The 14,074-nt window shown below is 55.3% G+C and overlaps 2 protein-coding genes and 1 non-coding gene across 5 annotated transcripts in view; all 3 read left to right on the forward strand.

Moving 5' to 3' along the window:
* The window catches only part of IGSF9 (immunoglobulin superfamily member 9), a 28,079-nt gene extending 25,039 nt beyond the window's left edge, over window positions 1-3,040 (forward strand). The window contains exons 21-24 of the mRNA XM_038768451.1: window positions 788-1,029; window positions 1,819-1,961; window positions 2,139-2,233; window positions 2,895-3,040. Coding sequence (XP_038624379.1) covers window positions 788-1,029; window positions 1,819-1,961; window positions 2,139-2,233; window positions 2,895-3,040 — 626 coding nt within the window. The remainder of the gene's footprint in view (window positions 1-787; window positions 1,030-1,818; window positions 1,962-2,138; window positions 2,234-2,894) is intronic.
* On the forward strand, window positions 1,878-7,630 carry TAGLN2 (transgelin 2). Of its 3 annotated transcripts, none has more exons than XM_038768875.1 (5): window positions 1,878-1,961; window positions 4,958-5,144; window positions 5,928-6,102; window positions 6,699-6,801; window positions 6,889-7,630. In XM_038768875.1, exons 2-5 carry the CDS (start codon window positions 4,965-4,967, stop codon window positions 7,028-7,030), a joined length of 600 nt encoding a protein of 199 aa, XP_038624803.1. In that variant the 5' UTR covers window positions 1,878-1,961; window positions 4,958-4,964; the 3' UTR covers window positions 7,031-7,630. The 3 variants fall into 3 exon arrangements, with proteins under 3 accessions (XP_038624803.1, XP_038624805.1, XP_038624806.1); XM_038768877.1 differs by having other exon boundaries at window positions 1,930-1,961; window positions 4,961-5,144; XM_038768878.1 differs by lacking the exon at window positions 1,878-1,961 and adding an exon at window positions 2,409-2,429.
* A 4,418-nt stretch (window positions 7,631-12,048) lies between these two features.
* Window positions 12,049-12,120, forward strand: TRNAQ-UUG. The gene has a single exon. It is a non-coding gene; the product is annotated as a tRNA-Gln (tRNA).
* Window positions 12,121-14,074: the final 1,954 nt, after the last annotated feature.

A 14,074-nucleotide genomic window follows, 5' to 3' on the forward strand; every position in this document is an offset into this window, starting at 1 on the left:
TCCTTTCTCCTTCTCCTCCTTGTCCTCCGCTCCTTCTTCTCTTCCCGTCCTCTCCTTCCTCCTCTTCCTCTCCCTTCACCTCCTCCTCCCCTTTTCCTCTCCCTTCTCCTCCTCCCCTGCTCATCTTCTCCCTTCTCCTCTTCCTTCTTCTCTCCTTCCTCCTCTCCCTTCTCCTCCTCCCCTGCTCATCCTCTTCTCCCTTCTCCTCATCTCTCTTCTCCTCTTCCCCTCCCTCCTTTTTCTCTCCCTCCTGCATCTCCTCCTCCTCCTTGTCCTCCTCTCCCTTCTCCTTCCCTGCTCCTCCTCCTCCTCCTCTCCCTTCTCCTCCTGCGTTTCCTTCTCTCCCTCCTTCTCCTCTCCCTTTATCTTCTCTCCCTTCTCCTGCTTGTCCTCCTCTCCCTTTGTCTTCTCCTCTGCCTCCTCCTTCTCCTCTCTCCTCTCCCTACTCTCCCTTCATCTTCTCCTCGCCCTTCTCCTCCTCTTCTCCCTTCTCCTCCTGCTTGTCCTCCTCTCCCTTCTCCTCCTCCTTCTCTCCTTTCTTCTCCTCCTCTTCTCCTTTCTTCTCCTGCTTGTCCTCCTCTCCCTTTTCCTCCTCCTCTCCCTTTTCCTCCTCTTCTCCCTTCTCCTCCTCTGCCTTCATCTTCTCCTCTCCCTTCTCCTCCTCCTCTCCTCCTCCTCTCCCTTCATCTTCTCCTCTCCCTTCTCCTCCTCCTCTCCTTTATTCTCCTCCTCCTCTCCCTTCTTCTCTCTTTTCTCCTCCTCCTCTCCCTTCTCCTCCTCTCACCAGCCCCTCTCTCCCCGTCCTCGCCCCTCCTCGCAGGCTCCAAAGTGTCGGAGTCCGGGCAACGCCCGGACCGTGCCCGGTGGGCGGAGACCCTGGGCATTAGTGCCGGCGCCCGGTCCGGCCCCGAGGCCCGTTGCGCTGCCCTACGCGAGGAATTCCTGGCCTTCCGGCGGCGGCGCGATGCCGCCCGGGCCCGGCTGCCCTCCCGCCGGGAACCCACCGCTGCCGCCCCCTGCCCCGACCAGGCCACGCTGCTCTGAGGCCCAGGACCCAGGAGCCCGGGACCCCAGCCCCAGATCCGGTGCCCGGACACGGTGGGGAGGAGGGGGAAAGAGGGAGGAGAGGCGGAGAAGGGCCCTTGATAAGGTCTTGTCGTGGGTGGGTGGGGAGAGATGGGTGACAATCACCGAGCCGTGGGGCGACCCCCTCCTCCCACCACAAAGGGAGACGGGTGACTATCGTGCCCGGGGGTCCTGCCCCCACCCCACCTCCCGTGTGTGTGTGTGTGTGCGCGTGTAAGAGAGAGAGAGAGAGAGGTTTTTACAGTTCATTAAAAACACGAAAAACCGAGTCTGTATTGCCCTGACTCCGGGGAACCGTGGTGAGGAAGGAGCGGGAGGGGCTAGCCGGCCAAGAAGTCATTCACTCATTCAGTCAGTCAGTCCACCTCGGGCCTGGACGATTCCTGGTCCCTGCCTCAGTTTCCCCCACCCCCTTTCCTGCTACTAGGCAGACCCTCCCCTCTAGCTCCTAGGAGGAGCCTTCAGGACAGGACCTCCACCCCTCGTACCTGGGCACCCTCCCCCCAATACGAAACCTAGGGGTCCCCCCCTCCCCACCCATGAGGGGAGAGATGAAAGGAGCGGGAGTTCGAGGAAGGGGGTGGGAGGGAGGGCCGGGAATGTGCGAAGAGAGAAAGCCAAAGTTTCCAAATCTTGACTCCACTCCTTGGATTCAACTCTATCCTCCTTCTAGGAGGAGAGGGCCTTCCCTCCTGCAACTCGCCCCCCGCCCCCGATCCCTGTGACTTTAAGCCTCGTCCCGGCCCCGCCCTCGCCCCTCCTCTCCCCTCCCACCCGGATCCTTTCAAAACCCGGGGTCCCGAGTGCAACGCGCCACTTCACTGCCGCGCCCCAGCCCCGGATATAGCGCTCGCCCCCGCACCCCCAGACGCACGGTGAGTTGAGACCCCTCCCCAGCGGAAGGGGAGATCCCCGACCCTCCCCACTCCCGAAGAAGGTCTGCCGTTGGTGTCCCGCCTCCCGTCCCGCAAGGGGTAACGGGGACCCCCGCCCCCCGGGAGTCCCCTTGGATTTCCCCTGACCTGGAACACGCAGCCCCAAATCTCAACTAGCCAAGGGAGGACCACCCGGAGCTCCCCCAACCCCCTTTCCCTGTCGGAAGCCGGGCTGGGGGCCGGGGATTCCCCACTCCGGGGCAGACACGTGGGTGGGTCGAAGGGTGGGTGACAGGGAGGGGAAGACCCTCACCTCCTGCGCCCCCGGTCTCCCGGAGTCTGGACGGAGAGGGGTGTGACCTCATCCAACGCCCCCTCCCTCCTCAACGCCCACCCAAACGTTCCCACGACCCCCCGCCGCTGGGAGAGTAACTGGCTGCCCAGACCCCTGCGTCACCTCGGGCGGGAGTGAGTCATTTCTCGGTAACGGGCCCGGGGGGCATGGGGGCAGGGCGGGACCCCTCTCCTCCCTTCCCCTGCTCCCTGGCTCCTCTCTCGGAAGCTTTTCCTAGAGAGATCGAAGGGGATGGGGGTGGGGAGGGGAAGAGGGCGGGCATCAGACAACACCCCCCTCTCTCCGGACACCCTCTCCATTTCCCCGGCCCCCTCCCAAAAGGGGCTTCTGCCCCTCCGGCCTGGTCGTGGACACACCCACCCCGCCCTCCCCCATTCCCCTTTTCCCTCCCTCTGTGTCCGGCTGGCTCGGCCCCCCCAATTCCTGTGTTTGGTACACAACTACCGTAGCAACGGCCCCCTCCCGTCCCGCCCCTCTCCCCCCAATTCCTCCCTCCCACCGTATCCTCCTCCTCCTCCCGCCCCTCCCCTCCCCGCCCCGCCCGGCGGCTTCCTGTTTGTGCGGTTTTGTCCGCACAGGATGGGGCTGGCCGGGTGGGAGGGTGGGGAGGGGGATCCGGGGGCAGGCGGTGGGGGGCTCCGTGGTCACCGAGGAGTTAAGGATTTCCTGGGCATCCCCCAACCCTCCCGTCCCCGAAACGGAGCACCACCACTTCCTGCAATGACTGTCTTTTCCCCTCCCGCCCCCAATTCTCTAGTGGAGGGAGCCTGACCCCTGGCCGGGGGGCTGAGACAGCTTCTGGGGAATGGGCAACCCCCTCCCCAGCCTCTCAAACCCCCCTTCCCCAAAACAAATGCCCCCCACTCCACCCAGGCAATGGTCCAGGCCTGTGTTCAGTTGGGCCTAGCCCTGCTCTGCTTGGGTGGGCCGGGGTAGGAGTGGGCAAGTGCCTTCCCACCGCTGCCACAAGCTGACAAGGGGAAGGGGCCATCTGGCCTCCTGCCCTCCCTCCAGATGGGCACCACCCGCTCTTTGCCCTCCCCTTCTCCCCGAGGTGTGGTGGTGGGAGATAGGGAATGTGGGGTGTCCTACGACCCCCATCCCACCATCCCTGGCTCCCTCCGCAGGTGGGGGCAGAGGGACGGGTTGAGCGGGCTCCGCACTAACAGCTGGTGGCCAGTACGGCTCCCTCCTACCCCATCTGTCCCTGTCACCCTGGCACCGGCCCAGCAGAAACCTTGCAGCTGGCGTCCCCCGCCGCCCCCTGGGCCGGCTGGGGCCTGGCCCACCGAGGAAAGGAAGAGGGTGGAGAGCGGAAAGACGGGCACTGCCAACAGCCTCCCTGCCCCACATGCGAGCAGCCGTACCCGGGCCCGTGACTGAACTTTGGGCACTGCAGGGCACAGAGCTTGCGGCCTGGGTTTCCCAGGAGGGACCCACCCCTCGTGGGCTTTGGAGCAGGAGAGAGGGTTGCCCAAGGTCAGAGGTTGAAGTCTAAAGGGGCCTCCCCTTCTCTGCCTGCCCCGTCCTTCTGGGCCTGGGGAAAATGGGGGATTTAAGCTGTCCAGGAGGCGGGTGCTGGGCAGGAAGTGAGCCAGGGTGGCCGATAAGGCGAGGCACAGGAAGGAAGACATTTTGGGGTGGCAGAGAGAGCTGCCCTCCACCTCTGCCAGCTTCTGGGTGGGTGCCAGGAGGACCCTCCCCTCTCCCCGGGGAAGGGAAATGGAAGAGACGTGGCAGCCCAGGAAAGATAGACCCTGCCCCGGGCAGAGAGGCGGCCACAGGTGCCCTCCCAAGGGCTCCATGTCCTCGTGTGGGGGGAAGAGGAAGGAGGTAGTCCCCATGCTCTTTCCCGTCTTCTTCCCTCATTCATTCATTCAATCGTATTTATTGAGCGCTTACTGTGTGCAGAGCACCGTACTAAGCGCTTGGGAAGTACAAATTGGCAACATATAGAGATGGTCCCTACCCTACAACGGGCTCACAGTCTAGAAGGGGGAGACAGACAACAAAACAAAACAAGTAGATAGATGTCAATACCATCAGAATAAATACACTTATAGCTATATACACATTAATAAAATATAGTAAATGTGTATAGAGTAATGAATATGTACAAATATATACAAGTGCTGTGGGGAGGGGCCCGCCTCCTTCTCCTCCCCCTGCCCCTGAAGATGGACGCCACACTCCCACATAGCCACAGGGGCAGGAACGAGATATGTTTTTTGTTTTTTTCTTTTTTGAGGGTAGTTAAGTGTTCACTATGTGCCAGGCATCGTACTAAGCCCTGGGGTGAAAACAAGCCAATTAGGGTGGACACAGTCTAAGTCCAGTCTTAATCCCCATTTTACAGATGAGGAAGCCGAGGCCCAGAGAAATGAAGTGACTTGCCCAAAGTCACATAGGATACAAGTGGCGGAGCCACTAAGACCTCTCACTCCCAGACCCGGACTCTATCCACTATACCACCCTGCTTGTTACTTGTTACTTGTTACCCCATGACCTTGAGACTCAGAGCCTGGCTTCTTCAGGCCGAAGCAGGTAGTCGCAGAGAGCCAGAGGAGGGTGTGGAGGGAGGGGCATCTGGAGCGGAAGGAGTGACATCCATCTTGTGTCTCTCTGCCCATGCCCTCCCCAGTAGCACCATGGCAAACCGCGGCCCCGCGTACGGACTGAGCCGGGAGGTGCAGCAGAAGATAGAGAAGCAGTACGACGGAGAGCTGGAGCAGATCCTGATCCAGTGGATCGCGGCCCAGTGCCGACGGGACGTGGGGAGGCCGCAGCCCGGGCGGGAAAACTTCCAGAACTGGCTCAAGGATGGCACTGTGAGCCCCGGGTGGGGTGCCGCGGGGCGGAGGGGACGACCACGGAGGTCTTTCTTTAATTTTATGATATTTGACAAGCACTTACTATGTGCCAGGCACTGTACTAAGCGCCGAAGTAGATACGAGATCCATGTCCTACCTGGGGCTCAAGGTCTTAATCTCCATTTTACCGATGAGGTAACTGAGGTTTAGAGAAGTGAAGTGACATACCCAAAGTCACGCAGCAGACAAGGGGTGTTCCCTCTAGACTATAAACTTGTTGTGAGAAGAGAATGTGTCTGTTATATTGTTATCGTACTCTCCAAAGCACTTAATACAGAGCTCTGCACACAGTAAACGCTCATTAAGTACAATTGACTGACAGACTAGAATCCAGGTCCTCCTGACTACTAGGCCCGGGCTCAAATAATAATTATGGTACTTGTTAAGCGCTTACTATGTGTCAAGCACTTTTCTAAACGCTGGGGTAGATACAAGCTAATCAGGTGGGACACAGTTCCTGTCCCATATGGGGCTTGCGCTCTTAATCCCCATTTTAGAAATGAGATAACTGAGGCCTAGAGAAGTGAAATGACTTGCCCAAGGTCACACAACAGACCTGTGGCAGAGCTGGGATTAGAACCCAGGTCCTTCTGATTCTCAGGACTGTGCTTTATCCCCTAGGCAAGAGAGCTTCTCTGGGTGTGGGCGGAGTGCTTCCCAGGGGTGGGCGGAAGGGACCCAGCGGGGGTGGAGAGGCACCTCCTGATCCCTGATGCCATCCCCATCATCCTGGGCCCCCAGGTGCTGTGTGAGCTCATCAACGGGCTGTACCCAGAGGGGCAGGGCCCCGTGAAGAAGATCCAAGCGTCCGCCATGGCTTTCAAGCAGATGGAACAGATCTCCCAGTTCCTGCAGGCGGCCGAGCGCTACGGCATCAATGCCACCGACATCTTCCAGACCGTGGACCTCTGGGAGGGTCAGCCTGGGGGCTGTGGAGTGGGGGAACTGGGGGGGGGGTGTCTCGGAGGGGTCTGGGAGGGGTGGGCACAGAGAAGGGAGGACCAGCCTGGGGGTGTGCAGGGAGTCCTGGGGGGTCTAGGAGGGGTGAACACAGGGAGGGGAGGGTCAGCCTGGGAATGTGGAAGGAATCCTGGGGGATCCGGGAGGGGTGGACAAAAGAGGGGAAGGTCAGCACTGGGGGACGTCTGGGAGGGTGGGCACAGAGAGGAGAAGGTCAGCCGGAGGGGGTCTGGAAGGGGTGGGCACAGGGGGAGGGTCTAGGAGGAGAGGGTCATCCCAGGAGTATGGAGGAAATCCTGGAGGATCTGGAAGAGGTGGGCAAGAGGTGGGAGAGTCAGCCAGGGGGGTCTGGAAGGGTGGGCACAGAGAGTGGAGGGTCAGCCCTAGGGGTATGGAGGGAGTCCCAGGTGGTCTGAGCCAGGTGGGCACCAAGAGGGGAGGACCAGGTCTAGGACATGGGTCATGAAGGGGGTCCCAGTGTGTCAGAGGGGGGTCCTGGAGGAAGAGAGTCTCTGACCCCTCCTTCCTCTCCTCCTACCCTGAAACAACCAGGCAAGAACATGGCGTGTGTGCAGAGGACACTGATGAACCTGGGAGGTCTGGCGGTGGCTCAGGATGACGGGCTCTTCTCCGGGGATCCCAACTGGTTTCCCAAGTAAGTGTGGGGGTGCCCCCTGCTCCTAACCCCAGGGGGGGACGGGCATCCCCTCCTGCCAGCCCTGATGCTTCCCCCTCACCGCAGGAAGTCCAAGGAAAATCCCCGGAACTTCTCGGACAACCAGCTGAAGGAGGGCAAGAACGTCATCGGCCTCCAAATGGGCACCAACCGGGGGGCGTCACAGGCGGGCATGACCGGGTACGGGATGCCCCGCCAGATCCTCTGATCTGCCTGAAGCCCCCCCAGCTCCCCCCAACCCCCCCTCGAATGGTTAATATATTTTTTAAGCACCGACATTCCTGGGGGGATATTCTCCCCCCACCCAAGACAAACACTGAAACTGGATCAACTAGGGGGTGGGCTCCTTCCCCTCCCCCACCCTTACATCCTGGACCAAATTTCCAGTGCCTAAGGCAGGCGGGGGGGCAGACCATACATCATTCCAGGGAGGGGCGAGAGGGACCAAACTTCAAAAATCGCCCTCCCTCAACCCTTTCCCCTGCTGCTGCCAGGCTATAATTTATAAGGAGGGGTTGGGGGTGGGAGAGGACGTGATCACAGCCGCCCCGCCGAGATGCACAGCTGGACGAGACCACTCCCCGGCTCCCTCCCTCTTTGCCCCTCTGCCATGGAGATGGTGGGGGGAGCCAGTGCCCACCCTCACCCCACCAACGTTCTCCACCCAACTTGCCCCTCTTCTCCCTCTTCCCCCCCACTCACACAAACACACATATACACCCCGAAGGGCAGCTGGTGGGGGAGGGGGCAAGGTCTCTCCACTGTGGTTGTGGCTTGGAATAAAGATTCCTATACCGTTTTTCACACACTGACTCCCAGCTCTGTGTCTGTGGTCGGCGGGGGGGTGGGGGACAGCTGGAGTGGCTGAAGGAGAAGCACAGCAGTGTGTGTGTATTGTGTGTGTGTGTTTTGTCCTTACACCTTCCAGCCTCTGCCCCATTGTTTGTGGGAGGGGTAGGTGGGAGGGGGCTGTGGTCCTCCTGGCTCTTTCCCCTGCTACCCTGCCCATCTCTGAGAAAGGCGGGGAGCCCCTGGGGGCTGGTGAAGTGGATGATGTCATGGTGTGGGGAGAGGGGCGGGCAGAGCCGGGAGTGGCATGTGGGCAGTGGGGAGCGGCTGGGGACGGGCCTGGGCGGGAACCTGGCCGTTGCTGGAAGTTGAAGGGAGGGTAGAGAAGGGAGACGCCTCCTCCCAAGCAGCTGGGGAGAGTTGGGAGAGGGCAGGGTGTGTGGCCAAAGAGCTCCGGCAGGAAGCCAGGCACCCTCTTCCTCCGCTCCGCCCACCCCCACCTCCAGGCTCTGCCCCCAGGGCAAATATTGACTTGAAATTTACACCCCAACAAGGAAATCCATCAATCAGTGGAATTTACTGAGCGCTTACTGTGTGCGGAGCACTATACTAGTGCTCGGGAGAGTATGTTACAATCAATCAATCGTATCTATTGAGTGCTTACTGTGTGCAGAGCACTGTACTAAGCGCTTGGGAAGTACAAGTTGGCAACATACAGAGACGGTCCCTACCCAACAGTGGGCTCACAGTCTAGAAGGGGGAGACAGAGAACAAAACAGAACATATTAAAAAAATAAAATAAATAGAATAAATATGTACAAATAAAATAGAGTAATAAATACGTGCAAACATATGCAGGTGCTGTGGGGAAGGGAAGGAGGTAAGGCAGGGGGGATGGAGAGGGGGAGGAGGGGCAGAGGAAGGAGGGGGCTCAGTCTGGGAAGGCCTCCTGGAGGAGGTGAGCTCTCAGTAGGGCCTTGAAGGGAGGAAGAGAGCTAGCTTGGTGGATGTGGGGAGGGAGGGCATTCCAGGCCAGAGGGATGACATGGGCCGGGGGTCGACGACGGGACAGGCGAGAACGAGGCACGGTGAGGAGATTAGCAGCAGAGGAGCGGAGAGTGCGGGCTGGGCTGCAGAAGGAGAGAAGGGAGGAGAGGTAGGAGGGGGCGAGGTGATGGAGAGCCTTGAAGCCGAGGGTGAGGAGTTTCTGCCTGATGCGTTGGTACAACAAAAGTGGTAGACACGATCCCTGTCCACAAAGAGTTTGTAGTCTACAGGGAAGCAAATACCCAAGGCATCCCACTCCTCCCCCAATCTCCAGTTGTCCCCACCTCTCCAGTTGATCATATTATTTAGTTAAGGTGCTTCATTATTATTAATAATGATAATAATAATGGTATTTCTTAAATGTTTACTATGTGCCAGGCACTATACTAAGCAATGGGATGGATACAAGCAAATTGGGTTGGACACAGTCCCTGTCCCACGTAGGACTCACTATCTCAATCCCCATTTATGAGGAAATGAGGGAAATGAGGGCCAGAGAAGTGAAGTGACTTACCCAAGGTCACACAGCAGACCAGTGGTGGAGCCAAGATTAGAACTCATGACCTTCTGATTCCCAGGCCCATGCTCTCTCCACTATGCCATGCTGTTCCTTATTCATGGTTTTGTAAATGTAAAACAAATACAATCTCAGTAGTCTTAATCGATTTTAATCCCAGCTCTGCTGCTTGTCTGCTATGTGACCTTGGACAAGACACTTAACTTCTTGGGCCTCGGTTACCTCATCTGGGAGAGGAATGATAATAGAGCAGCAGGGATTAGTAGATAGAGCACAGGCCTCGAAGTCAGAAGGACCTGGGTTCTAATCCTAGATCTGCCATTTGTCTGTTTTGTGAATTTGGGCAATTTCCTTCACTTCTCTGGGCCTCAGTTACCTCATCTGTAAAATGGGGATTAAGACTGTGAGCTCCATGTGGGACATGGACTGTGTCCATCCTGGTAAGCTTCTATCTACCCCAGCGCTTAGTACAGTGGCTGGCACATAGTAGGCCCTTAAAAACCATTTTAAAAAAAGCATTTACTGCACAGGAGCCCAGTTCTGAGCACTTGGAAGAGGAATGATAACAATTGTGACATTTGTTAAGTGCTTATTATGTGTCAAGCACCACACTAAGCACTTGGGTAGATTCAAGATAATCAGGTTGGATTCAGGCCCTGTCCCATATGGAACTCTCAGTTTAAGCAGGAGGAAGAACAGTTATTTTATCCCCATTTTATAGGCAAGGAAACCGAGGTGCAGAGAAATGAAGTGACTTGTCCAAGGTCACACAGCAAAGTCCATCTTCTGACTTCCAGTTCTGTGTTTTTTACACTAGGCCACTTAGCGTTCCAGCTGAATTAGACACAGTTCCTGTCTTCAAGGAGTTTACAATCTAGAGAGGAGACATTACAATAAACTACAGACAGGAGGAAGTAATAGAGTATGTAAGCTATGAACATAAGTGTTGTGGGAGGTTGAGCATACTTCAGTGCTTGGGTAATAATAATAATGACTATTATTAAGTGCTTACTATGTGCAAAGCACTGTTCTAAGCACTGGGGAGGTTACAAGGTGATCAGGTGTCCCACGGGGGGCTAACAGTCTTCATCCCCATTTTACAGACAAGGCAACTGAGGCCCAGAGAAGTTAAGTGACTTGCCCAAGGTCACACAGTTGACAATCGGTGTAGGTGGGATTTGAACCCATGACCTCTGACTCCAAAGCCCGTGCTCTTTCTACTGAGCCACGCTGCTTCTCTAGGTAGTGCAGAAGTAAAGTGGCAGTTGGAGAGGGAAAAGCAAACAAGAGAGGCAAGAAATTAATTAGCGAAGACCTCCTGGAGGAGATGTGATTGCAGAATGGTTTTAAAGTTGGGAAGAACTGTGGTCTGCAAAGCCCGGGCCTGGGTTCTAATCCCAGCTTCGCCACTTGTCAGCTGTGTGACTTTGGGTAAGTCGCCTCACTTCTCTGTGCCTCAGTTACCTCATGTGTAAAATAGGGATTGACACTGCGAGCCTCATGAGGGACATGGGCTGTGTCTATCTTGTGCCTTCCATGGTGCTTAGTACAGTGCCTGGCACGTAGTAAGTCCTTAACAAATACCGTTAAAAAAATCAAGATGGGGCAGTTGTGAGTGAAAGGTGGGTGGTGGGAGAGAGAACAAGATACAGTGAGTAGGTGGTCTTGAGAAGAATGAAGAGTGCCAGGTGGGGTGTTGTGTGGGAGAAGGGAGTGGATAAGGAGGGAGGTGATTGAGTGCCTTAAAGCCAGTCAATCAATCACTTACTCTAGGAATAGGTGATTACTGGAGGTTTCTGAGGAGAGAAAAAATAATCACTTGCTATTCGTTAAGCATTATGTGTCAAGCACAGTACTAAGCATTGGAGTAATAATAATAATAATAATGATGATGGTGTTTGTTAAGCACTTACTATGTGCCAAGCACTGTTCTAAACACTGGGGTAGATACAAGGTAATCAGGTAGTTCCAAGTGGCGCTCACAGTCTTAATCCCCATTTTACAGATGAGGTAACTGAGACACAGAGAAGTTCAGTGACTTGCACAAAGTCAACAGCTGATAATTGGTGGGGCAGGAATTAGAACCCATAACGTCTGACTCCCAAGCCCGTTCTCCTGTCATTAAGCCATGCTGCTTCTCTGAGTAGCTCTATCTCTGAGTGCATAGAGGATAATTAGGCCCCACATGAGGTTCGCAGCCTAAGCAGGAAGGAGAAAAGGTACTGAATCTCTATTTTCTAGATGAGGGAACGGAGGCACAGAGAAGTGATGTGATTTACATAAAGTCACACAGCAGGCATGTAATGGAGCTGGGATTAGAACCCAGGTCCTTTGACTCTCAGGCCCATGCTCTTTCCTCTAGACCACACTGCCTAGAACCAGATTGGACATCATCCTGGTCCCAGGTGGGGCTCACAAACTCAGAGGGAGAGTAGGTATCACTTGCTTCCCCATTTTTATTTTTTTTTTTTACAGAGAGGGAAAGTGAAGCTCAAATAGGAACTGCCACTTGTCTGTGATGTGACTTGGGGCAAGTCACTTCAAATATCTATGCCTCAGTTACTTGATCTGTAAAATGGTGAATAAGACTGTGAGCCCCTTGTGAGACATGGACTGTGTCCAACTTGATTACCTTGTATCTACACCAGCGCTTAGAACAGTGACTGGCACATAGTAAGCATTTAACAAATACCAAAAAACAGGGTAAACGACTTGCCCATGGCCACCCAGCAGCCCAAGGGCAGAACTTCCTCCCCTTCCTCTAGACTGTGAGCCTGTTGTGGGCAAGAAATGTCACTATTGTTGTATTATACTTTCCCAAGTGCTTAGTACAGTGCTCTGTACACAGTAAGCACTTATTGTGCTGGTTCTATGGTTCTGTGGTGTAATGGTTAGCACTCTGGACTTTGAATCCAGTGATCTGAGTTCAAATCTCGGCAGAACCTATTTTGAAGCAGCATGGCTCAGTGGAAAGAGCCCGGGCTTTGGAATCAGAGGTCATGGGTTCAAATCCCGGTTCCACCACTTGTCAGCTGTGTGACTTTGGGCAAGTCACTTAACTTCTCTGTGCCTCAGTTACCTCATCTGTAAAATGGGGATTCCATCTGTGAGCCCCACATGGGACAACTTGATTACTTTGTATCTATCCCAGTGCTTAGAACAGTGCTTTGCACATAGTGAGTGCTTAATAAATGCCATTATTATTATTATTATTAATAAATATGATTGAATGAATGAATCTGGGTTTAGAACCTGGATCTCTGGGTCCCTGGGTCTTTCTAATAATACTAATAGTACTTGTTCAGTGCTTAGCCCGAGTTGGGGCAGCTAGGGAAAGGAGGAGGGGGCTGGGGGCTTGCAGAGAGGAGGGGCGAGCCAGAGGAGAGAGGGTTGCAAGAGACCAGATCCTTTGTGTTCATCCTCTGGCCTCGTCTCTCCCTCCACCCTGGCTCTTTCCTTGCAGCACAGAGGAGGAAAGCGCGCCTGTGTGGGTATAAATGTGTGCATGTGTGTGTGTGCGCGTGCGCTAAGGAGGCTGGGCCAACCAGCCCATTGACTCATTTTCCTCTTTCCCAGAGTGGAAAATCCCCGGGGGTGGGTGAAGAAGGGGGGCCGGGGAGAGGATCAGGAGAAGAGGGGAGAGTCCAGGGATCCAAGGAGGGAGAGGGCTTGAGAGATGGCCCAGTGTCAGGGAAAATGACTGGGTGTGAGTTCATGTCTGTGAGAATTGTGTGTGTGTGTGTGTGTGTGTGTGTGTGTGTCTGGAAATGTGTGTGTGTATCTGTGAGACTATGTATATGCCTGTCTCAGTCTCAGACGTGTGGGTCTGAGAATGTGCGTATGTGAATATGCGTGCGCGTAGTCTGAGTGTGTGTGTGTATGTGCAAGGGTGTCTGGGTGTGGGTGTTGTCGAGTGTGTCCGTGACCGTGCATGCATATTTTTGTGTTTAATTAGGGTTCGGTGTATGTCTGTATGATACTGAGCCTGACCGCAAGAAGAAAGACACTCTGGGAGGGATCAGTAGGGTGTTCTATAAATACTAGCTGATTGATTGATTGATTGATCACCTAGGATGTATGTGCGCATGTGCAGAAGTCCCTGTCCTACCCCTGGTACTGCTCTGACTCAGCCTAAGCGGGGGCTTTCCCGAGGCCGGAGAGGCTGGCGAGAAGACTCGACTGTAGAGAATAAGGGTAATAATAATAATAATTATCATTATTATTATTATTGTAGGGGTCATTCTCCCGCCCCCTTCCAGCCCAAGCTACTGGAAGGATTCCCCTCTGTTCCAGTGTGGAGGCAGAGGGATGCTCCCAATGCTCCCAAAGGCCACTGTCTTTTTTTTTTTTTTAATGGCACTTGTAAATCGCTTCTTACAAAGCCAGGCACTGTACTAGCACTGGGGTAGATTAGAAGCTAATTAGGTTGGACACAGTCCACGTCCTACATGGGGTTCATAGTCTTCATCCCTATTTTACAGATCAGACAACCGAGGCACAGAGAAGTGAAGCAACTTGCTCAAGGTCGCCCAACAGACAAGTGGGATCCTTCTGACTCCCAGGGCCGGGCTCTATCCATTAGGCCATACAGCCTGTCTTCTTCCCTCCCTTTCACCTCACTTTCTTTTCTGAGCTTGTGGCCTCTTCTTGCCCCACCCAGTCCACATGGGAGACATGCGGGAGACACGGTCTCCCCCCTGGCTTCCCCTTCCGTCCACCCTCTGGGCACCCGTGGGTGTTGGAGGCGATTTCATGATCTCTCTTCTTGACCCCGGGTGTGGTTGGGGTGGAACATCCCCTCCCCCCCTTTCCTTAAATTTTGTGACCCTCCCCTTCTCAACCTCCCCACCCCCAAAACCCCATTCACCCAAGTTCTGCCTGGCCATCACCACCACTCCG

Source organism: Tachyglossus aculeatus, chromosome Y4 (genome assembly GCF_015852505.1).
Source record: "Tachyglossus aculeatus isolate mTacAcu1 chromosome Y4, mTacAcu1.pri, whole genome shotgun sequence".
NCBI classification, from domain to species: Eukaryota; Metazoa; Chordata; class Mammalia; order Monotremata; family Tachyglossidae; genus Tachyglossus; species Tachyglossus aculeatus.